This window comes from Leptopilina boulardi, unplaced genomic scaffold (assembly GCF_019393585.1).
Source record: "Leptopilina boulardi isolate dan_hultmark-lab unplaced genomic scaffold, ZJU_Lbou_2.1 LbouV2_177, whole genome shotgun sequence".
NCBI lineage: Eukaryota > Metazoa > Arthropoda > Insecta > Hymenoptera > Figitidae > Leptopilina > Leptopilina boulardi.
The window spans coordinates 497,802-522,977 of NW_026137726.1; the positions used below are offsets into that span (position 1 = coordinate 497,802).

At 27.3% G+C, this 25,176-nt stretch overlaps 1 protein-coding gene across 6 annotated transcripts in view; it reads left to right on the plus strand.

Moving 5' to 3' along the window:
- Positions 1–17,440, plus strand: part of LOC127277714 (uncharacterized) — a 217,568-nt gene extending 200,128 nt beyond the window's left edge. For 4 of the 6 annotated variants that reach the window (XM_051299022.1, XM_051299024.1, XM_051299021.1 and 1 more), the window contains 8 exons: positions 1,724–1,945; positions 2,071–2,526; positions 2,679–2,810; positions 2,903–3,116; positions 5,069–5,218; positions 7,187–7,285; positions 7,379–7,541; positions 10,301–17,440. In XM_051299022.1, the coding sequence (XP_051154979.1) occupies positions 1,724–1,945; positions 2,071–2,526; positions 2,679–2,810; positions 2,903–3,116; positions 5,069–5,218; positions 7,187–7,285; positions 7,379–7,541; positions 10,301–10,598 (1,734 nt within the window). In that variant the 3' untranslated portion in view covers positions 10,599–17,440. The remainder of the gene's footprint in view (positions 1–1,723; positions 1,946–2,070; positions 2,527–2,678; positions 2,811–2,902; positions 3,117–5,068; positions 5,219–7,186; positions 7,286–7,378; positions 7,542–10,300) is intronic. The other 2 variants (XM_051299026.1, XM_051299027.1) reach the window with 1 other exon arrangement.
- The last annotated feature ends 7,736 nt before the right edge of the window (positions 17,441–25,176 follow it).

Consider the following 25,176-nt stretch of genomic DNA (forward strand, 5'->3'; position numbering starts at 1 on the left):
TTTTAAATTAACGCCGAAATCTTTCTGACGCTTGCTTCTTCAGACATTTGTAATTTCTATCAAATGGAAATTCGCTGTTTGAGGAATTCTATCAAATAAAAATTCGTGTAAATAAAAATTCTGGCACATAGGAGATTCGATAGTTTAAAAATTCTGACATTATACAATTCAAATAACTAAAATTCTGCTGAATGAGAATTTTGATAAATTAAAATTGGTTTAAATAGTAATTCTTTAAAATAAAAGTTAGATAACATAAAATTTGTTAAAATAAAAATAATATTAAATAAAAATTTGGTACCTAAAAACTATGTTAATTAAAATTTCGTTTAGAAAGAAAGTAATTCAAATGCTAATTCGAAAAATGAAAATTCGTCTAAATAGAAATTCTATCAAATGAAATTCAACAAATGAAAATTCTAGCTAATGATTTTTATGGGATATTCCAATTATTACTTAATAGAATTTTCATATATAATCAATTTCATTACTTAGAGTTTTGATTTGAAAGAAATTTATTAGATTTAATTATTTTTTAGATGAATTTTCATTTTTCGTATTAGCATTTGACACAATTTCTCTTTCAACGCCGAAGTTTTACTTGTCCGAAATTGCAAATGGCCCGAACAAACAATCAACAGAAAAGTTTCGGCTCGTTTTTTTTAAATTGATCAATCAAAAATTGTTTGTTCGGCCATTTGCAATTTTGAATAAATAAAAATTCGTCGTTTTAAGTATTCTATATCTAATAAAATTCTTTCAAATCAAAATTCTAATCAATTATTTTTATGGGATAATCATGCGCCCCCATTTAACATTATTTCTAATTGATAGAATTTTTATTTGTACAAAATTGCAAATGACCGAACAAATAATCGATAGAAAGATTTCGGCGCAATTTTTAAAATCAACCAATTACAATTTTATGGATAATTTTTAATTTTGGTTGATTTTAAAAATCGCTCCAAAATCTTTCTGTCGATTGTTTGTTTGGACATTTGTAATTTCGGACAAATAAAAATTATATCAATTAGAAATTCTGTTAAATGATTTTTAAGTTAAATATAAATTCTGTAATATAGAAAATCAGTTTAACGGCATGTGGGAAACTTCCACGTGACCTAGTATGGGAAAATATGTTTTGCAATATTTCAACTTTCTCTAAAATGAAAAAAGATTTTAGGCTAAAATTTTGAGGATTGATAGATTTGGGTACAATGCACCGCGCTGTTCTCCTGAAAAAACTTAATTTTGCGTTAAATTATTTAAAAACTAAGTTTAAAAAGTTTAATTTTTAAACGAAAAAGACAACAAATATGGCGGCGTATACACAGACGTTGCTTGAGTGTGTCAGTACTCCACCGAACAGCGCCAATTCGAGCAAGTGGCCGCTGAATGAACTATGATATAATACATTATTTTACTATTTATTGCTTTATTTTTATTATTTTTGGGTCAAATTATGGTAAATGAGTAGAATCTGAAATCATTTTTTATTTCAGAGAAAGTTTCAACCCAAAAAAAACGTTCTTTGCCCACATAGCTTTAATGAAAATTCTGCAAAATAATAATTCAAACAAATTCGACTGAATGAAAATTATATCAAATAAAATTCTATTAAATGAAAATTTTACGTATTTATTTAATTTGCAAATGCTAATTTGTAAATAAAAAAATTATAAATTATAAAAAAAGTAATGTTAATATAAATTTTGTTTTACAGTTCCAAAAGAGCAGTGAACATGCACTTTTCAGCGTTTCTGTAGTTGATGTATTTACACAATTGACTCAATGCTTTGACGTCGTATCAAAATTAGAATGTCCCGATCCTGAAATATGGAAGAGATATATGAAAAGATTCGCAAAAACGATAGTCAAAGTTTTAGAGGCATATGCAACAATTGTTAAACAAGAATTTCCCAGTCATCTTAAAGACGAGCGCATTGTAAGTATTAGCAAAAATTTCTTATTCAATTCAGATTAATTTCTTTTAGAAAAAATTCAAATACTATTTAACAAAAACAGGAATATTTTCATAATTCTCTGCATTTTTTTTTTTTTTAATTACAGGCTTGCATTCTAATGAATAATATTCAGCAATTGAGAGTACAATTGGAGAAGATGTTTGAATCGATGGGTGGTGAAAAATTGGAGCAAGATGCATCAGATATATTGAAGGACTTGCAACAACAATTAAATGGAGCCTTGGATGATCTTGCAATGCTCTTTGCAAAGAGTCTTGAACCAAGAATAACAGTATCCGTCCGAGAACTTGGAGACTTATTGCTATCGATAAAGGGCGGTGCACAATTAAATCAAGCAAATCAAAGGAATAATATTGGTAATGTTAACGCGGAAGCTGACGAGGTATTGAGACCATTAATGGATCTTCTTGATGGAAGTTTATCACTCTATGCCCAATCCTGCGAGAAGACTGTGCTCAAGAGATTGCTCAAGGAATTGTGGAAGATTGTCATGAGAATTCTTGAGAAAACTGTTGTCCTCCCACCAATGACTGATAAGAGTGTTAGTATTTTTTGAAATTAATTCATCTTTTTTTTCATACTTGAATTTTTTTTTTAATTTTAATTTATTAAAATTTTCTAAAATGATATAATTATAAAAATAATTAGTTACACTTAAATAAAAATAATATTTATGACGATATAATTTAATAGATGATGCTCAAGAACCTGACAGACAATGCAAAGAATTTGGCAGCGAACGCAAAGATCGAGGATATGTCGAGGTTATTCAAGAATCACATGGCAGGCAAACCGGATGTGAAAGGAGCATTTAGTGGTGTTATGGTTTGTAGTTTTGTTAATTTGCCAATGAAATAAAAATTATCTCGAAATTCTTGATTCTTGTCGTTAAAAATTTTTGTTTTTCTTTTTCAAAGGAGGTGGAAAAGAATTTATCGCCAAAACAATGTGCAGTTTTGGATGTTGCCTTGGATACAATTAAAAATTATTTCCACGCAGCTGGTAATGGCCTGAAGAAGACCTATCTTGAAAAATCGCCTGAACTACAAAGTCTTCGATATGCATTGAGTTTGTACACACAAACAACGGACACACTCATTAAAACCTTCGTTACAACACAAGTCCATCAGGGTAAGTGTCTACATGTATATAATTTATAATTTTGATATTTTTGCAAAATAACCTTCAGACGGCACATAAAAACCTATAAATATAGATCTTCTAAATGACTTTAGAGTTTCCAATCAAGGTAGATATATTTATAGTTACTACCATATTTCACTATATTGGTATTATTGACAAATTCAAAAATCACTTTTTTTGAAACAATATCACAGAAACACATACATCAAACATTTACAAAGACAAATGATAAATTAATTTGTTCTAATTTTTCTTATTTAGTTTTATTGTTATGAACACATAAAAAACTTGAACAAATCACATTAAGAATTAACAAAAAGAAATTAGGGTCAATACATATTTTCACCAAAGTATCGTTGCCGAACTAATTTTTTAAAAATTACACAGCCACATAAAAAAAGTGTCTTGATCTGGGGTCGAAACATATATGTATTCCTATGTATTTTGATGCGCTGAATTCGAATCCGCCATCAGAATTTGGCCAATAGGTCCTGGTTTCGCTCTAACCTCAACAAATACCTTAAAATCGCTAAAATGATCTCTTTTGATTGATCAAAATTAAACCCAACCATACATATTGATAAGTTTCTAAGTTCATTTAATTTAAATAAACTATTCTACAAACTTTCCAAGTGAAAATTTATATAAAACATCAAATCTATCGATTCTAACCTTAAAAATACATCTAAGCTTCCAAACAAACAAATTATACCATACATAGCGCAATTAAAAATAGGTAAGCTTATGAAAGTTACTACTCAGGTCTTTTTGTGGTTCCTGATTACGGATCCGATGTCAAGTTTCAAAAATTCTAAATGGCGGATCCAATATGGCGGCCAAAAATCCTACAATTAGACCTAAGTTGATGAAAGTTGTTACACGTGGGTTTTCGGGGTCGCTGATTACGAATCCGATGTCCGTTCAAAATGGCGGATCCAATATGTCGGACTTTATTATTTTAACGAATTTTTTAAAATTTATTATTCTGAATCACGAGTTTGCAATAGTATATATTTAAAGATTAAGTGCTGTTAAGTACGGGAAACACAATAAATACAATCGACTTGAAATTAATTACTAGAAATTTTTAGGGGTCACCAATTAAAAATTTAATGTCAGATTCGTAATTGCAGCGCCTCTGAAAACCCCCCGAGTAACGATTTTCAAGCGAATCTAAACAAATTTTTAAAAAATTGTCCGCCATTTTGAATTTTTAGAAACGGACATCGGATTCGTAATCAGCGACCCCGAAAACCCACGTGTAACAACTTTCATCAACTTAGGTCTAATTGTAGGATTTTTGGCCGCCATATTGGATCCGCCATTTAGAATTTTTGAAACTTGACATCGGATCCGTAATCAGGAACCACAAAAAGACCTAAGTAGTAACTTTTATGAGCTTACCTAATTTTTTTTGCGATATGTATGGTATAATTTATTCATTTAAAAGCTTAGATGTATTTTAAGATATTTTTTGAGGTTAGGGCAAAACCAGGACCCATTGGCCAAATTCTGATGGCGGTTTCGGATTCAGCGCATCAATATACATACATAGGAATATATAAATCTCGACCCCAGATCAAAACACATTTTTTTTGTGTTGCTGTGTTATGATACATTCCAAAAATGATCTCGAAGGTGTCAAGATCATGAAATGAAAAGAATTTTAATAAAATTAAAAATATTTATTCTTTACTTTAAAATCATATTTTAAAGTAAATTTTTATTTTTTTTTTATAAAAACTCTTTTTATTTCGTGATCTTGATACCTTCAATATCATTCAAGCAATCATAATTTTTAAAAAAAATTAGTCGACAACAACTTTGGACGAAATATAATGAATTGACCAAATGATAATTCTTAAATAAGAAATATTTTTTCCTAAACGCGGTTAAGAGTGTAAATTTTGTTTGACAACAACATAATGTAAAATTATTAGTGCCTCTGAACGATGCGACAACTATGAATCAACGTCAGCGCTCGATGAGCAGTGAAAGGGGTGACGATGGAGAGGGACTCGAGGGTATGGAAAGCCTCGAGGAACCTCTTCGCCAGAGCAAACCTCCTCTCCGTCGAGAGAGTCGACAAGGTACCAGAATAGTTTTGAGTGGAACTGATATATAAGAATTGAGCTCTGCTCTCTTATTCTGAAATTAGATTAACACACATATATATATATATATATATATATACTACTATAGGACGTAGTGGACTGTTTGTTGCATTTTATCGAGACGTCTTTTTAGCTTCTAATTTTATATAAATTAAAATTATAACTAGCTTATTTTCATTCGATTTGAAAAAAATTATTGTTTTTTTGTTTGAAAGATGACAAAAACATTAATAGAAGTGATTCATAGATCATTAATAAAATTGGGGTGCATGATTATATCCCATAAAAATTATTAGTGAGAATTTTCATTTTTAAAAATTTTATTACATATAATTATTATTTAGACGAATTTTCATTTTTCGAATTAACATTTGTCAGAATTTCTTTTTTAAAGAATATTTAATTAACAGAATTTTTAGATAATTTTTATTTGGTAGAATTCTTAAAACGCCGAATTTTTATTTATCCGAAAATGCAAATGGCCGAAGAAACAATGAACAGGAAAATTTCGCCGCGAGTTTTAAAATCCACCAATCACGATTTTCTTGACAATTTTTGATTGGTGAAATTTAAATATCGCGCCAAAATTTTCTGTCGATTGTTTTTTCGGCCATTTGCAATTTCGGACAAATAAAAATTCGACGTTTTAAGAATTCTGTACCATAAAAATCCGACACATAAGAATTCTGTTAAGTAAAAATTTGTTTAAAAAGTAATTCTGTCAAATGTTAATTCGAAAAATAAAAATTCGTCTGGAAAATAATAATTATATCTAATAAAATTCTTTAAAATGAAAATTGTAACTAATGATTTTTATGGGATAATTATGCGTCCCATAAAATTATTTGGGATTTCCAGTAGGGTAAAAAAGTTTTTAAAACAATTAAAAACAATTAAAATTATAAATAATTTTGGTTAAACACAGATAACAATTTCGCTACGGTAAAATTAAATTTATCCGAAGACGTCTCGATATGCGATAGTCATTCTAGGTGCTGCTGCTATATTGTCGCTACTGATGCTATTGCTGCTAAATATCGAAAACCCTTTGCTGATCCACGCAATAAACATTATCTTACAGTTTTTCATTTTTTTTTTTTTTTTTTGAAAAAAACACGTTTTAAAATTTAAACACAAATACACGAAAAAAACACAAAATTTTATATTTTCTTGAAAATTTGCGAATTTTACACCCTGCAAGTTTAAACACGTTTATAGTGAATATTATTTTCAGCATTTAGTGTGTGTGTCACTCTAAATTGAAAAATTTATTTTTTAAAGATCTAATCATAATAAAATTAATGTATAGATTAGTAGCAATTTAAAATTTTTTTTACATTTCCAATTGTTAGTGTGAATAAGCTTCATTAATTTATAATACATTTATTTTTATAATTTTATATTTTTTTTCATTATTGTTTTTATATACAATTTAAATAATTAATATGATTTTGACAATAAGGAATTTTTTATTGCGATAATAAATTATTGAGGGAGGGGAAAAATGTGATTTCTAATTCGACAAGAGTTGAATGGGGATCATTAAAGCTTAATCCAGAGTGCACCAAAGTAGCTAATTAATATGAATTAAGATTTTTGATTTTCAGTATATTACCTACGTAATAAAAGAAAAAAAATATATTTTTGAGAAAAATGATGAAATTAATTAAAAATGAATCTATTATTATTATATTCACGAAACTTGATGGATAAACAGACGCCTGAATGAAAAAAACCATATTCAGGCTATTCAACACAATAATTATTATTAACGCATGTAGTCTACTTTTTAGCACTACTTTGAGCCAAAAAATGTAGAACGATTTATTATAGTACTTTCTAGTTTATAGTTCTAGAAGATGGTACTTTGAAAATTATAATTTAAAAGCTAAAGCTCTTAAACAAGTTTTGAAGATATATTAAACAATTTTTTTATACTTACAGATACCGCTAGTTCTGATGAAGGTTCCGTGGGTGAAGTAAGCATCCAAGTCGATCTATTCACACAACCTGGTACCGGAGAACAGAAAGTTAGCGTTAAAGGTAATAATTTTTTAATCTTCAAATTTTAAAGCTTTTTAGTTTCACACAATATAATAATTTATAATTCAACTCATACGTGTCCTTAAATTACAGTTGTGGCTGCAAATGATCTGAAATGGCCCGAAGCTGGTGGAATGTTCAGGCCATTTGTTGAGGTGAATCTAATCGGTCCACATCTAGCCGACAAGAAAAGAAAGCACGCCACCAAGTCAAAGAGCAATAACCTGTCACCGAAGTTCAACGAAACCTTCCATTTGTAAGTTCAATAATAATTAAAATCGTCTTATAAATGAATAACACAGGCCAACACTGATTTTGGTGCGGCAAATGTCAGACCTGTTTTTGATATGTTTTTTCATGCTGAACACAAATCCGTAAACGAAATGTTCCTATCAGCTCTAGTTTTTGAGAAAAACGGGTTTTAAATTTTCAAAAATCGCGTTTTTGGCTAACTTTGAGTAGCTCTAGCACTGAAATAAAAGGTCGTAGAACCTTCCACTTGGGCTTAATGTTTTAACTATTATCCCCAAAAATGACCTATGTTGCACCATAATCTCAAAGTCATTTGTTATCATTTTTGATTCGCAAATATTAATTTTGTAAAAGTTTGAGCGCGTACCTCTAGCAAAGAAAACAAGGAGGGGGTCCTTTATGTTTATTTCATAAACATTATGCTTCCTCATTGTGTGAAGCGAAAAATTCGCTTCCTCGTGAAGGAAGCAATGAATTTGTCCAATTCAATTGATTGATTTAAAAAATTTCGAGTTAAAAATGTTTTAAATTAATTAAATTTTTTGAAAAATAAAGAAAATTTTAATTAATTTTGAGTGTAACATAAACTTTATATATACGAATCGATTCGTTTTAATGCAAGGAATACAATTATTTTATTCATCAACTTGAATTTAAAAAAAACACAAAATTTTTTAGCTAAAATATGAATTTTCGATTTTTCAATTTTTATTAATTCTCAAATTTTAAATCAAATCTATGCTTTATATATACCAACCAATTCGTTTCAATGCAGGGAATAAAATTATTTCATATATAAACATGAATTTAAATAAACACATCATTTTTTAGCTAAAATGAGAATTTTTGATTTTTTAACTTTCTTTAATTCTTTAAATTTCAATCAAATCTATACTTTATATATATCAATCGATTCATCTTGACATAAAGAAGACGATTATATTATATATTACCTTAAATTTTTCGATTTAAAAATTTTTTCAATTAAAAAAAAATTTTTGGAAAAAAGACGATAAAATTTTTTTTTTTGGGTATTTTTAAAAATCCTCTCGTCATTTTTGAGAGATTAATGTGTTAAATAAGCCTACCAAATTTTATCCAAATCCATTAAAACCTGTTAAAGATATCGTGTTCACAAAAACGATTCCCACACACACATACACACACACACACATACATACATCCGGACAATTGATCAGGATCTCATATAACATGTTTCTATATAGAGGAAAATTTGTTTTCACCATTTTTAAAAAGTTTATAAACGAAAGGACTACATAGTTTCCTCCACGAGGAAGCAAAAGGATCATAGATCCTTTTATTTGAACTTAAAATAAAGTTTGAACTTTAGACTACAAGCCCTAAAAATTATATTATTCACTAATAACCTCAAAATTGTTGGTAACCAGTATTTAACTGCCCAGTAAAAAAAAAGAATTAGGAATAAGCGAAAAGAATTGGTGGTAACTTAAGCTGAATGCGGTTTGGCGAAGAAACCGAATTGGAACGTTACGGTGAATTATTTTTTTCTTACCGTGAATTCTTTTCTCTTAAACATTTGAATTGACGTTTGTTTATTCGAGTTTGCATTATAAATAAATAAGAATAAAAGTTTCGAAGTCTAAAAAAGCCGATTTGGAATAAGAAATGAATAATTTTTTAAAAAGAAATAAAAGTGAAATGTGATAGATTTACCGACAATTTTACCATGTGAGTACAACTCATATGGTAAATTTATCATATGAACACTACTCAATTAATAAAATCGTCGGTGAATCTGTCACACTTCGCTTTCATTTATTTTTTTTAAATTAATATTTCTTATTCCAAATCGGCTTTTTTAGACTTCGAAGCATTTATTTTATTCATTTATAATGCAAACTCGAATAAACAAACGTCAATTCAAATGTTTAAGAAAAAAGAATTCACGGTAAGAAAAAAATAATTCACCGTAACGTTCCAATTGGGTTTTTTCGCCAAACCGAATTCAGCTTAAGTTACCACCAATTCTAATCGCTTACTCCCAATTCTTTTTTTTTACTGGGTGCAGAACTTATTTTGTAATATTTGAATAACTCTAGTCAATAAAACCGAAGGTGAGTGAACCTTCTTGTTGAGCTTCAATTCAATTTATCCCTTGACTGTAGTTGATAAAAATTACATTGCTGCACCTTAACCTCAAGGAATAAATGTACGCGCTCAAACTTTTACAAAATTAATATTTGGGAATCAAAAATGGATAACAAATGACTTTGAGGTTATGGTGCAAGATAGGTCATTTTTGGGAATAATAGTTAAAAACATTAAGCTTCAAATTAAGCCCAAGTGGAAGGTTCTACAACCTTTTGTTTCAGTGTTAGAGGTACTCAAACTTAGCCGTAAATGCGATTTTTGAACATTTTAAACACGTTTTTCTCAAAAACTAGAGCTGATAGGAAATTTTTGTTTACGGATTCGTGTTTGGCATGAAAAAACCTATCAGAAACAGGTCTGATATTTGCCGCATCAAAAAGGTTTGCTAATTTTTTTGGCCTGTGTAATGAATCGCAAACTTTGACAAATTTTGTTAAACTATAATTCAGAAATCCTATTTTACAATTCAAGTTGCGTTTATGGAAATTTTTTATCATTATACAAGACAATTTCATTCATCATTCATGCTTTAATTAGTAGGAATCATTTTCATGCTATAAAAGCTAGATTTTTCTCACCGTGTATAAATTGCAGATGACAATAATAAAAAAAAAATCTTTAATTTTACAGCATTATTGGAAGCGATCAAACACTTCTTGACTATCTCGAGTTGCACATTTGCGTGAAAGATTATTGCTTCGCTCGTGATGACAGACTAGTGGGAGTAGCAGTAATGCAATTGAAGGACATCATGGAGCAAGGCTCGTGTGCTTGTTGGTTGTCATTGGGTAGAAGAATTCAAATGGACGAGACGGGTTGGACAATATTGCGAATTCTTTCGCAAAGAAATAATGACGATGTTGCCAAGGAATTTGTCAAATTAAAAAGCGATATCAGACAGGAGAATCCACTTCCAAATCCAACTTGAAGCATTAAATCAACGGGTGCCAAGTAAATTAACAACAGTACAACAAGTACAACTGAATCCATTAGGCTTCGAAAGAGCCTGAAGGAGATAATAAAGGGAAGAGTGACATTGTGTGTGTCCAAGTCCCTTTCAAGAGAAATGACTACTGGACCCTTAAGACTGTTGAGTGGTGGAGAGAGGGGTCCTTTCAAAATGCACAAAGCCTTGCCAAAAAGAAGACTGATAAGATCCACACTTCGAGTATCAGGAAAACATGTCAACAAAACTCGGAACTTCTCCATGATGTTTTTTCTTCGACAATTATTTTCTATAAATTGGATCTTGTCCATTGACTATATAGTTCTTCCCACTTTTTCTACGAGAGCTTGAAGAAAAAGCGTGAATCACTGAATACATCCAAAAAAAAACAACAAGAATTTAGCCAAGACACAATGTAAAATAGAGGAGCTTTGGATTATTCTTCGTCGAGGCGCATAAAGAAACGAGTGTTTAATACATACACACTTGAAGGTGAAGAAAATACTGCTGCCAGTACGCAATATTTTTAAGGTAAAAGTGAATCTAAGATCGATAAATATAAAAGATTTAAGTGCGTTGATAAAATAATTAAAAAAAAAAAAAAAATCGAGAGACATTTTGCCACTTTTGCGAACACTAGTGGCGAGAAACTCGAAAAATTATATTAAGTAGTTAATTTTAAGTAATAATAATAATAAAATAATAATAATAATAATAATAATAATAATGAGTCTTCGAGACGACTCATAACAAGGCACACACTTACAACAATTTAAGTATGCGTCTTTTAAGAATGATGTAATAAAATAAGGAAGTTGACGCTGAGTGTAGAATACGTTTTTTTGCTCATCTCTACGACCACTTCCTTGTATTTAAGAAAGAATGAGTTCTAATGTAGATATATATAATGATCGATGCGTTGTTGACGAAGAATTTTTTCTAATATAAATTAAGGTAGCATTGCGTACGACCAAATAGGCGCATCTTGGCGACACTCATGATGCGCCGCTAGTTATATAAATATAGACATATTAACAATGTAAAGAATGTTCTTATCGTAAAAAGAAAGAAAAAAAAGAAAAAAGAAAGAAGTATCAAGTCGAAAAAAAGTCTGTCTGCCGCGATGAATGAGAATAAATTTTTTTTGTTTGATATTTCTTCATCTCGTACAAATGTCGTGAAAATTTAATTCAATCGTTACAAGAATTTATTTTTTAATTAAAAAATGTTTCGAACTAATTTCTAGAATTTATGAATTTTTGCCTTCTCAATTTTACCTATTTATAATTTGTGTAACAAATTTTAATTATTATTAATTATTTAATTTTTAATATCATTAATTCTAAAAATATGTTAATATGAAATGAATTTTCCTTTACTTGGACACTAAATTATAATGCGTTGATTAAAAATAATAAATTCGATTTTATATAAACTAACGATGTGCGTACGAGATAAAGACAATCACATAAAAACACACAAATTCCGAGAAACACAAATGCACGTTTACTTTGATTGAATTTCATCGTTTCATCAACAATAATCCAAAATCTTAAATAGTCTCTTAACTGTGAGATGAAAAAAAAGAAGATTCTTGACTCGATCCAATTTCTACTTCGTAGCATACAACAAGAAAAAATTGTGTCTAGCATTTATCGTTATATAACGTATAGCTACGAGTCCAGCGCGGAGTATATCATTATGCAGATTTACAGAACTAATGCGAGCTATAGTAAACGTTACAAATTACTTTTCTCATTTTTTTTTTATCAACGATTTTTACTAAAATAATACTAGAATAATTTTTTTTTTGTAAATATTTCTTCTAAATATCCCCCCCTCCCCCAAGAAAAAATTCGTCGAATAAAATTTTTCTCAGATACCTCAATTTCGTCATCATAAATATATATTTATTATTTTTATTTCTTTGTTAACTTCTCCGCTGCCTATTAAAATATGGATGTAGAGATATATGAAAAAGGCTGCATTTAAAGTCGATTTGTTCCTCAACGTTCAAATGTGATAAAAAAAATGTTCTAATTTATAAATTAAATCGGTTTTAAAATATTTTCACTATCGCAGTTGTACGTTGACAAATTATCGATTTAAATTTTCTTCTTACTCTCAGCTTGGATTCTTATCTTGTAAGCTATATAAAAACAAAATATCTCGTGTATTCTGTGATAATTACCCCTTAAAAAAATATACACGTTAACATTCTTTATATGTATACACATCAGCATTCTAAAAAAACAAACAAACAAACAAAAAAAAAACACTGTATACACTCTGTACATTGACACACTAAAAACATTTCCATCCCAGTAGAAGGAGTATTTTTCTCTTATAGGAAAACCAAAAAAAAAAAAAAAACATTTTGAATCCTATATTCTATACGTATATCACCCATGACGCGATAAGCGAATAAAATAACTTGTGGCAATAATTGCAAATAATCTAAGAGAATTTTAAAAGGAAAATTTTCATAAATATTCGATAATTTTCAATAGTTTTTTTTCTTAATTTCCTAATTTCAAAATTTATATTTCGTTTTCCAATATAGTTTTCTCAAAATGTAAAGGCAGGAATAATTTGTATTTCATTTTCTTTTGCCTCGAATATAAATTCGAATCTATCTTATACCGAATTTTTATCTTGAACAAAATTTCCTTTTAACAGATTTTTTTAGTAAAGAAATTTTTTAACAGAATTTTTATATGTGAATTCATTTGCTATTTATATGAACTTTAGCAGAATTATTACTTGACAAACATTTTAAATAACCAACTTATATCCGGAATTTTTCTTGAAGTCTTCAATCTATGAACTGTAGGTAAAGTAGATCATTTACGCGGTAAATTTGAAAAAAAATTTAACAATACTAAAAATAGGAATAAAAAATTTTGTTGTCTCAACTCCAAAAAATATATTAAGTTTAAAGAAGAAACAAAAAATTAAAAATCAAATAATAATTAAATAAAAATCGTGGTAAAAATTTATTGATAAAGTGAAAATTTTTAAAATAACTTATTGAAAATTATGTCGATATGTAGTAAAGTAAGAATAATAATTATGATGAAAATAAAAACACGAAAAATAATTATGTAATTGAAAAAATACAATTTTGAATTAAATTCAATTAATTATCGAATATCTTTGAAATTTTTCTTCTAAAATTCACTATAGAACAATAAAACCAAAAATGAAGAATAAATTATGCGAAAATAGTGGGTCAAAAAAAAAAAAAAGAATATTACCCATAAAAATATACACAATTGTTGACAATACTATGCTTGAAAATCATATGGCGCGTATGTACTGTACCTAATATATGAAAAATAAAAAAAAACAAGAGAATGCTTGTGTTTTTCGTAAGTAAACATGTGACTGAGTGTTTATTAGGTATAATTAAAATGCGTACCTTGATTTTTGTCGCTCATGGTGAGTGTTATACTACTTGTTATGAAAAAAAGAAATAATTTTTTCAAAATGAAATCATGTCATTATACACACTTTTGAAATCTTATAATAGACTATCCGCAGTGTAATTGTATCCCATACCAAACACGCACATTCACAAATGTACATTAACATTTATCTATTACTTTTGAAAAAAAAAAAAAAAATTTTATCATTAATAAACAAGTTCCTTTCGTTCGTTCACTCGCTCTAGAATGCTCTCTCTCCGAAAATTTATTGCCAAATGAAAAATAATTAAATTACTATAAAATTTTAAATACTCCATTTTTTTTTTATAGTAAATAAAAAAAATAGAAAATTCAGATTTAAAATTTTTAAATTCATATATGTACAGTTTTTTTAAACTTTCATCTATAAATTTAAAAATATTTTATATAAATATAGACATTCTTTTTGTCTTTAATCAATAAACACATATCTATGACAAATATTTTGAAGATTATTATTATTATTAATATATATTATATGTATGTAAAAATTATCTTAAAAACTTGAACAAAAACGATAAATTTTTATTGTATCTCTATTGTAAAAAAATGATTTTTATATTTTTAAATTACATTCAAATATTTTACAAAAGAATAATCTATAAAAAAAAATGTAAAAAAATTATCTTAAAATTGTAGTTTTTAATTTTCGAATTGGGTATTTTTTTTGTCAATACTAGATGCAAAAATTATAGAAATCAAATTCGCGTGAAAAAATTTACTTTTCTTTCGTTTTATTTGCACAATTAAAAAATGAGCATATTCGAGCTAATTCTGTATAGTTATGACGGGGTGTGAATATTTAAAAATAGAAACATTAATTTCATCAATTAATTCTAATTCAAATTTCATTTCATTATGTGTACATTTAGGGTGTCCTAAAAAAAGAATAATTTTTTTTCTTACATCCATTTTCAATTATTTTGTGAAAAAAAAAATTATAAATTTCGAAATTTTTTTTTAATATTTAAACTCTGATGAATTTACTATTTTGGATTTTTTGCAATCTGTCTTCAAAATCACAATCAATGCAAAAAAAAAAAAATTTGCCTGGAACAGCGAAATATTTCACTAGAATAGCAAAAGTTTTCTGTTGTTTCAGTTAAATCTTTCGCTATTCTAGTGAAACTTTTTTTCCGTGATACAATTTTTTTTCCACTTTAAATGAAAAAAAAATATGTAGGTGAAAAAAAAAAAATTTTTTTACACCCTAGTGTTCACGTATTACGAAATGCATAAAACTTAAATCCATAAAATTTCGAAAAGTAATATATTGACATAAAATATTCATATATTATATTATAAATAACTATAGCAGCAAAGCCTAGAAAAAAAGGACAATTTTGCTACGTCATTCGTACACATAGATAATCGAGACTAGAATTTAGAAAACAGCAAAAAAAAAATGTGTTTAAAAAATAAAAACGAGTGTGAGTGAGCGAAGGAAAGATATGAATATAATTGCATAATAAAAAAAATAAAATAAAGACAGTAATAAAAGAAATCGATTTTGAATCACATACGAAATGAAAAAGAAAGTTCTCGGGAGGAATATAATATATATTATACAGTGACGGTATGAATATTTATTGACTTTTTTATTTTTTTCTATTTTGAAAAATTTACAAAAAAAAAAATTCTCATTTTTAAATTAAAATTATTGTTCTTTATATTTAACGAAACGTTTCATAAATATTCATACCCTATCTATATTAAATTAGTTAATAATTAGCAGAATTGAAGAATTGATGTCATAAACGTAGCCGTAGGGTGGAAAATTGAATTTTTTTTTTATTAAAACCTCATTTTCAGCCCGCAGCTACGCTTATGATTACAAAGACAGAAAAGAGAAAGAGAAAAGACTTTAAAAAAAGTTGTAAAGTATTAAGAATTGTAAGAATAGAATTGTAAGAGTGAGAGAGAGAGAAAAAAAAAAGTTGTACGAGTATAAAAAGAGTATATTGCCGTTAATCATTATACTGTGCCGTGTTCCATATCATTACATCTTATATTGAGAAGAGAAAAAGAGATTAAATTATTACTCGACTACAATAAGTCTAGCTAGATAGAATATTATTATTTTTAATATTAAAAATAATATTATTTTTATTATTAATCTTAATATTATTTTTTTTATCCGATCTATGAGTGAACTAGTGAATAAAGTTGCTTGGAAAAAATGTATTAGCAAATAATTGGACAATTTTTGTGAGCAGCAATATTGTACAACTAGCGAAAAAAAACCCCTCAAGATCTCTCGACTGTAGTTGATAATTAATAAATCTTCCCCCCACTACTGTTTGCAAAACTTCTCTTTGTTCCTCTCTTTGGAAAAATAATTGATCGTTTGTTATAGTAGCTTTCAGTAGTTGTTAGCTAGAGAGACCTTGCGGGGTTCAAATAGAGATTGAGAAGAAGACTCGGATAAAGATATAAATATATATATATATATTATAATCACAAAATACGAGACCTCATCTCACTCATTTCAAAATTTCTTTAAAAAATCAATTTTTTTCAAATACTAATCTTCTTTTATTTCTAAGCAACACTGATATAACATCTGAAAGTGTAAAATATCACAAAAAAAACCAATTCGTATAATCGCATAATTTGCACATACAATTGCACATATTATACATATTAATGAAAAAGAATATTTGTACAGAGAAGCGGTTTATAACGATACTCGAAATCTCAACTTTCTTATAACGATACAATTTCATTATTTTCTAATTATATATATTTTTTATTCTTTCTTTTTTTTTAAAAAAAAAAAGGAGTAAGAATCTTCGAGTTCGTAACACCGTCTATGATTCCTTGTTTTATTCAAATCCAACCGTCTTATCAAGTGCACTATTAAAAAAAAAATATAAATATATATATATTAAGATCTTGAATGATAAGAAAATAGGCGAAAAAAAGGAAAAAGCATTTTGAAACAAGGAAGAATAAAGAAACAATTATGTAATTTCAATTCAAAAGCACACCACCCGTTCTTCCAAGTCAGATTTTATTATTATTATTATAAACGTTTGTAAATAAATGCGCGTGATCTTCTTTGGTCCAGCTTTTGATCCGATATAGGTATACATATGTAGCACACGCAAACAAAAAAAAAAAGAAAACATTTTGCCACTCGTCGTTATAATTATTCTTCAGACATTTATCCGCACTAAAAAAAATCTCCTCTATATTTATTCTCCCGGAAAAAAATATACCGCATATCGGCTGGGTACGGTGTGATTGAAACTAATAATGTTTTACAGTCGTTCTCGTAATTATTCATTTAAACCAAAAAAAAAAAGTTATAAATGATACGTTCTTATGAGCAATTTATAAATTGTCGAAAAACTATATGAAATTTGTTTTTATTATATACCCCACCTTATACATTGTGAATTTTAAATTTAACAGCATGTAATTATTAGGTCTACAATATTTATTTTTTCAGGAACTTTACTATTAAAAATTTTAAATATTGAAAAGATTGATGTGACATTTTGTGGACATGTTTCAAATATGATGAGAAACAATTGTTATGTGAGAAAATTGTGATATTTTGTTGAATTAATTATTAGGTATAATATTATTCATCAGATAGAAACTGATTTTATAGGAAATTTTTTAATTAATTAAAAAATTTACTCAATTAACTCCATAAATTTTATAATCGTTTCCGATTTTAAGGCACTTTTACTGATAATTGATGATGTCAGATTGCAGTAACAAGAGACATAATGTTGACGTAATAATCACATTATATGCTGTTAAATTAATAATATAATCTTAAAAACTGCTAGATGCAAAAAAATTACGTTTAGTGCTATTTCCGGTTCAGATTTTAGACTAAGGTCTAGAATCACAGAGTAAAGGTAGCTTGTATAGGCAATGCAACTCAACATTAAAACACCAAAGACGATTCTTTCTGCCAATTTTTCTGGTTCGTTGACGATCGACATTCCCATTATATTTTGACTGATTTTAAATGTTTGCCATGTGTTTCTGTTGAATTTTAACAACCAGGCTGTAATTCGAATGAGAGCAATTGCACCAGCCGTTACGGAGAGCATGGTAATCAATTCCTGCGAAGCTATACGATAGTCGTAGTTAATCTCGTATTTTTTGGAAGATTCGGTAAATTAAAAATTTTTCCATTTAAAAATTCGAATCACTTAAAATTCTGTTTAATGAAAATTTTATTTCAATTGATATTCGGTTAAATTAGAATTTAATTAGAAATTCTGTAAAATAACAATTTTGTCAAAAAAAAATTAATTAGCTAATTTGTGAAGTAAATAGAAATCGTAACAAAAAATTAAATATCGCGCCTAATGTAATTGTCTATTCATTACCAACAGCAACATAAATAGAAAGCTGAATAAATTATGATACTTAAATGAAATTCAATTTGAAAGTTTTAAAAAATAAAATTACCAATAAATGGAAATTTTAATAAAAATAATACCTTCTCATGTGATGAAAATGTAAAAATACATACAATAAAAATAAACAAAGATTCCAATGAAACTTTGGAATTTTGTTACATACAGTTCGACTAATCTTTAACGTAAATTTCGGATTAAAATATTTGTTCGTTTACGAGATTTGCAATAATAATAAAAAATTTAAAAATGCTATATCTTCCGTTCTATTAATCGGATTAAGTTTTACCTTTTTTTTAAATATCAAGGGAAATGAGAGGAATAAATTTCATTTAGAACAATTTTTTATAATTTTGCAACTAAAAAAAATTATTAAATAATAATTGAATAAATTTCGTACGCCAATCTAAAATTAAATTATTTAAACGCTAAAATGATCTTATGTGTGTTTTCTTTAATGTTCCAAAGGAATCCAATTGTAAGTGCAAGTTTAACTTATTTAATTTTAATAATTTTCGAGTATAAACAATTGCAATTTTTGATAGTTGACAACAAAAAATTATTTCGTTCATTTGAACGTTCGAAACTTCAGGCACATTAACTTTAAACAAAAAACAAAATGTTAATATTTGACAAGAAATTTTAAAATAAATTTGTTTTTTCAAAATTGTACAACTGAATTTTTCAAAATTTAATAAAGTTAATTTTAATTATAGTTTTATTTAGTGATAAAACCAATTTTTAATTTGAGGTTATGTCAAGGGGTTGAACCGTTTTAACGTTAAGGTTTTGATTATTTTTTGTAATTTTTAACCCTTTTTTGAGAAAAACGAAAAAATCCAGTCGAATTCAGTAGAAGACACTTTGGAGTCCTGAATGGTGCAGTTTCGTCTCATAACCATTTAAATAATATTTTTCCATTGTTGAACAACAATATTAAGAAATATATAAAAAACGGTTTTTTAATTACAGTATTTATTCATAGGTATTATAATTTCCATTATAAAAGGAAACTTTTAATGACTACAAACAAACTTTAATGTTTAAAATTTTAAATAATGAAAATAATCTTGAGTGAATTCAGGTAAGAATTCAAATTATTTACAACAACTTTACATAAAAATAAATTAATAAATATCAACTGCAGTGGTTTTGTTCGGCCAACGATCCTGTAATACAAATAAATATTCATTTTATTTAATTATTTATATACATAAACGGGCCTTGGCAAGAAATCAAAATGGCCCTTTCGTACAAAAAAGTACTAATAAAAAGAAGACTATAAAAAACATTAAAAATTACAATTATTTTTATACAGTAAACAAAATATTAATATCTTAAAAATATATTTTTTTTAATATATTAAATTCATATTTCAACGATTATAACCTCAATTTTAGGAAAAAAAAAACAAAAATTTGTCAAAAAAACTATATTTCAATTTCCACCTTATATTTTGAAATAAAAACAATGTTAAATAACTATTTTTTGCATAAAAAAACTTACTTTTGATTTATCTTTTAATGGTCGAATCTCCAAAGGAGCAAGAGAGTCATGTTTCCTCCAAGTGTATAAATCATGAGTCCCTAAATATGCCAGAAAAAATGCCTTGCAAATAACCAAACTGAAATACACGTTAGATGCCTGAACCATTGTATTATTTTTCAAACTATTTTCTTCAGATAGAACAAAACAAAAATCTTTAATGAAAACTCATCTCCAAAATAACTTTGCACAACAGCTGATTTATGTCGTCGATATGTTATGAAATTGCCAAAATGGCTTCACTTCCTGTATTTCGAATCTTCGTTCTCTATATATGGTAAAACAGGACAAAAATTAAGAAAAATTAAAAAACGCGGTATATTTAAAACCATCGATACAAAATATTAAGTATTGTTTATTTTAAATAGATAACTATTTTAAGAAATTAAAATGTTTTAAATTATTTAATGACTAATTTATTATTTAAAAGAAAAAGACAAATGTAGATAATAATAATTGTTTAAAAAAGAAAATAACTGCCTTATCAACGAAATGAAGATTATCGTTAAACTCACAAGATGGCGACATTGTCGATAGATGAGAATATGTAAAATCATAGCGATTGGTTAAAGAGAATTGTGAAACCCCGCCCACCAGGTGGCCGTTCGAAAGTGTAGTTGTGTAGTTCATTACGGAGAAACGTCGGGCGCTGCTCTCTTCAATCGAGAGAAAAATCTTAAATGAATCGTGTCGGTGCGTTAATATGTAACGATTAACGAAAAAGTTTACGTGCGGGTCTACCAATTTTTGGGGACGAGGGTCGTGAGTGCCAGTGTTGTTTCAAGATCATTTTTTTTTGGTGTGCAACTCACTTTTTTGAGGGGCTGCAAAACTAGGGTTAGTCGACGTCAGCTGGTCGGAAATGGCGGCGCTGGTGGCAGGTGTCCAGTATGGTTTGTCTTCGCACGCCAATTTTCATGAAAACAAGTCCCTTATCTTCGTCAAACTCACCGATTCAGCGCAGCGTGCCATCGAAGATTTTTTGCGCAATCGGGTAAGTAAATTTGACATTTTTTTGTTCATAACACAATATTCTTTGGTGATGATGATAATTAGCAAATGTGTGTGTATATGTATGTGTGTCCGTCGGTAAGGGAAACGCGAGAGCGAGAGAGAGAGACAGATAGATTTGGTATGAGACGAAGCAAGTGAGAGGGAGAAAGCGTGCAAGTAGGATAGACATATATTTCATAGTTCGACTTTCAGTTCTACTTGGCCCTGATATTTGCATATTTAACAAATCAGAAATAGTTAAAAATGTCGACAACTTCTTTCAACATTTTTATATCAATGATAATATGACGTGAAAATCATAGGTCACGGCGTACATTCATGAAACAGCTGCCACATTTATTCGGCAAATTTTAAAAAACTTATTTTAAAATAAAATATTCTTTTATTTTTCATTTAATTTTTATATTTTTCGGTAATTTCAATGTGACAGCTGAGCCGAACATTGTCTCCGTATGGTTTGACAGTAGGATTACGTAATTACATCTCGTCACTGACAAGCCCTAATCTCTCTCTCTCTATATATATATGTCTCTCCCTCTCTCATTCTTTCGTTCTCTACCAAGTTTCCGAATTTCACTTACATGGTATTATAAAATTTGATCATTTTATGTTGTTAAAATCAGTTTTGTTGAAAACCTTTGTTTGTAAATTCAGAAACAGCTGTTGCGACAGAGATGTGATTCAAACGTCATCGTGACAAGGACTTTTAACCATTTCGAAAACGGTGTCATGATTAAATTGACGTTTCTTTCTTTTTATTGCCTAATTATTTTGTAAATAATATTTAAACTTGTTTGATATTAAACTAAAATTGTTAAATACAATTTTTTTTTATTTTATTTTCTTTGTTTGATTCGTATATAATTAATTTTCGATTCGAAGATGATTTGAAAAAAAAATATTTATCGATTCTCTTCTCCATATTCATTTTGAGGTTATGAATTTGAATAGTATTTTAAAAACTACTATTATCGTTTTTCTTAAAATTTCTCTTCTATCTTCTAAAAAAAAAATATTAAAAAGAAAATAATTTTTATTTAAACATTGAGAAATTTTTTTTTTTTTTTTCATTTACGAAAACAATTTATTTCTCTATTCTACTTGTTTGTTAATATACCTCGGAGTGAGTCATTTTTTTCCCGGAACAAATAATTTTCCTTCCGTTGGTGGTTTACCGATTTACTTATAAAAGAAGAAAATTTATTTTATGACGTAAATTTTTTTTTTTTAAATTAATTCAAGTGAATTCTCATAATTCCCCGCAGGTCACTGCCAACAGAAACGTTATCAAGAATTATGTTTATCTCGCATTTTAAAATATATTACAATTGACACTGGGAATTTGTTTCTGTGGAAAGACCAGATAATGAAATATGTCTTCATTTTGCTTGCGACACTGGCTTTTTCCTCTCTCTCTCTCATTGTTAATCGTGCACGTTTCTAATGACTATTTAATCATTTTTAATAGTCATTAAAAGATCTATATAAGCATCTAATGGTATTACTTAATATATATTTGTACATACAATGAATTTATTAGCACATACTATCTTAATCAATTTTACCCAGGCAAATAAAAATTTCTTGACTAAAAGTTTTTAAATATATAGAAACTAAGGAATGAATATTTTTCAGGAAAAAAAAAATTTGAATTTTGCAAAAAAAAATAATAATATAACTACGTAGAATGAGAAAAAAAACACTTGTGAATTGTTTATTTAAGATAAATATGGAAATATTCTTAGTTTATTGTCCGATTATATTTCACAAATTAGTTTTTAATTTTATTTCAATAAATTCACCTGTGTGTATACTTGATTATATGATACGATATATATATTTTCATTAAAACTCGTAAATTTCATCCAAAAAGAGAGAATTTAATACTTTATCAAGTGAAAAATATTTTTCAATTGAAATTAATAATTTTTTTTTTTTATTTGACGAACTCATTAAATTGTTACATTGTAAAATTTTATATTTTGAATAACAAAGTTTATGAATAATCAATTTTTAAGAAAAAATTTAATTTGTGAGACCTTTTTTTAATTGACTATTTTTGTAATTTATTGTTGAACAATTTATATAATTGAGTAATGTCAATAATAAATCATATATTTTTAAATCAGGATTTTATATAATAAAAGTATAGTTAAATTAATGTTTCAAATAATAAATCACTTATCTAGCAGCATAATATTTCCTGAATTTTCTTTATAAATATTTAAAGAAATTAAATGAAATTTGAGAAATTTAATTGTTAACTAATGTTAACAAAAATTGTTTAATCTATTATTATTATTATTATTATTATTATTATTATTATTATTCAGAAGCGTAGCCAGAAAAAAATTTCGGAGAGCGTTTTGTAAGAGTAAATTTTATTTTTTGCGGTTGGAAAAAGTGGAGGGGGTCAAAAAAATGTAAGATTTCGGGGGGGGGGTTAACCCCCCTGGATACGCACCTGTTGTTATTATTATATTTTAGATATTAGACATAATGATGCCTAAAAATATAGTAGGCGAAAACATTCTGAGAATTAAGGAAATTATTTACTAATTTTATATGACTAGAATTTTGAGGAAAAAATAAAATAAAGATAACTTTTTACACTAATATTTTTAGTTATCACTTGTTGAAACAAGGAAAACAAGTCTTTTCTATACATAATTGAAAAATTGAATATTTTTATGTTGACGAATTTAAATGAAATTTAGAGTTAATTTTTTAAAACTATTTAATATATTTAATTATTATTAATTATTATTAATTATTAAATAATTAAGTATATTTAACCATAATTAATGATTAAATATTTTTAATATTTAATTCTCCATTTTTAATTTAATAATAAAAAAAAAAATACAATAAAGGGGAACAAGATCCGTAAATAAGTTATATTCTTCAATAAAGAATACACGTAACAAATAATTAACCTTTCTTAACATTACGGCGGGCGGAGACCCCCATCTTTTGTGCATGCAACATATGGTGACGCGTGGTTAGTTTTCGGACACGCATCCAGCTGCAAAATTCACGCGTTGTTCATTTTTAGTCGTTCACCTTCTTCCTCTGTGAGAAAATTGTCGCATCCTTTCGCATATGTATAACATAAGTATCAAAAAGTTCCTCTTTTTTTTTATTTTATTTTATTAAATTGGGAATTATTATTATTATTATTATTATTATTATTATTATTATTATTATGGGAACAAATTATTGTTTACAACTGTATAATATAATTAATTTCTATTTTGAAAATTAAATTTTTTTTCTATAAAAATTGTCTTTAAAATTCCATTCTGTAATGTTATTGTCAACAAGGCAGTTACAAATTAAAAGAAAAAATTAATCTTTTAATAAGTCAAAAAATGTGTATTTTGTTATCAATACATTTATGTAAATTGAAGCAGCAAAGACTAATATTAATTGTAATTTTTTTAAAGCATTGCTATCTACGAACTTATATAAATGTGAAAAAAAAGAGAGATAATAATTTCATGTTTTTAGTTGAAAAATCTGAGTTTATAGAAAGAGACAGAGAGAGAGAGAGAGAGAGAGAGAGAGAGAGAGAGAGAGAGAGAGAGAGAGAGAAAAAGTAAATAATATTACTCGTTTCAAATTGGAATCTCCCGTAGGCGGATGAACTTGCAAGGTTATCGAGATTTCTCCATTCTCCTGCGCGAAATAAGACCCTTCTTTAAAGTCTTTCGGTGTATATACCCTCTACCGGAAATTCCCGTAACGACCCCCTAGAGCAATCCAGCTGCCAACGTATTCTTCTGAATTTAAATAACGTCCCCTGTCTTCGGGGCTTTATTTAACGTCTTTTACCTACTAAATTTAATTTTTATTAATATACAATACTTTTTCATTATTTTTTCTATTTAGCAATATATTTTCATAAAAAAAAAATAATCTTTTCTATCTCTGAATTAATAAAAATGTTTACTAATTTAAATTAGTGACTTACTTTTTGCTTTAGAATTAGTTAAATTTTACTAATTATTAGTAAAAGTTACTAATAATTAGCAAAAATTTTACTAATTCAGAAGCAAAAACTAAGTCACTAATTCAAATTAGTAAACATTTTTATTAATTCAAATCGAGATTCAAATTTAGAGAGTATTTCTAATTTTTAAAACTCTC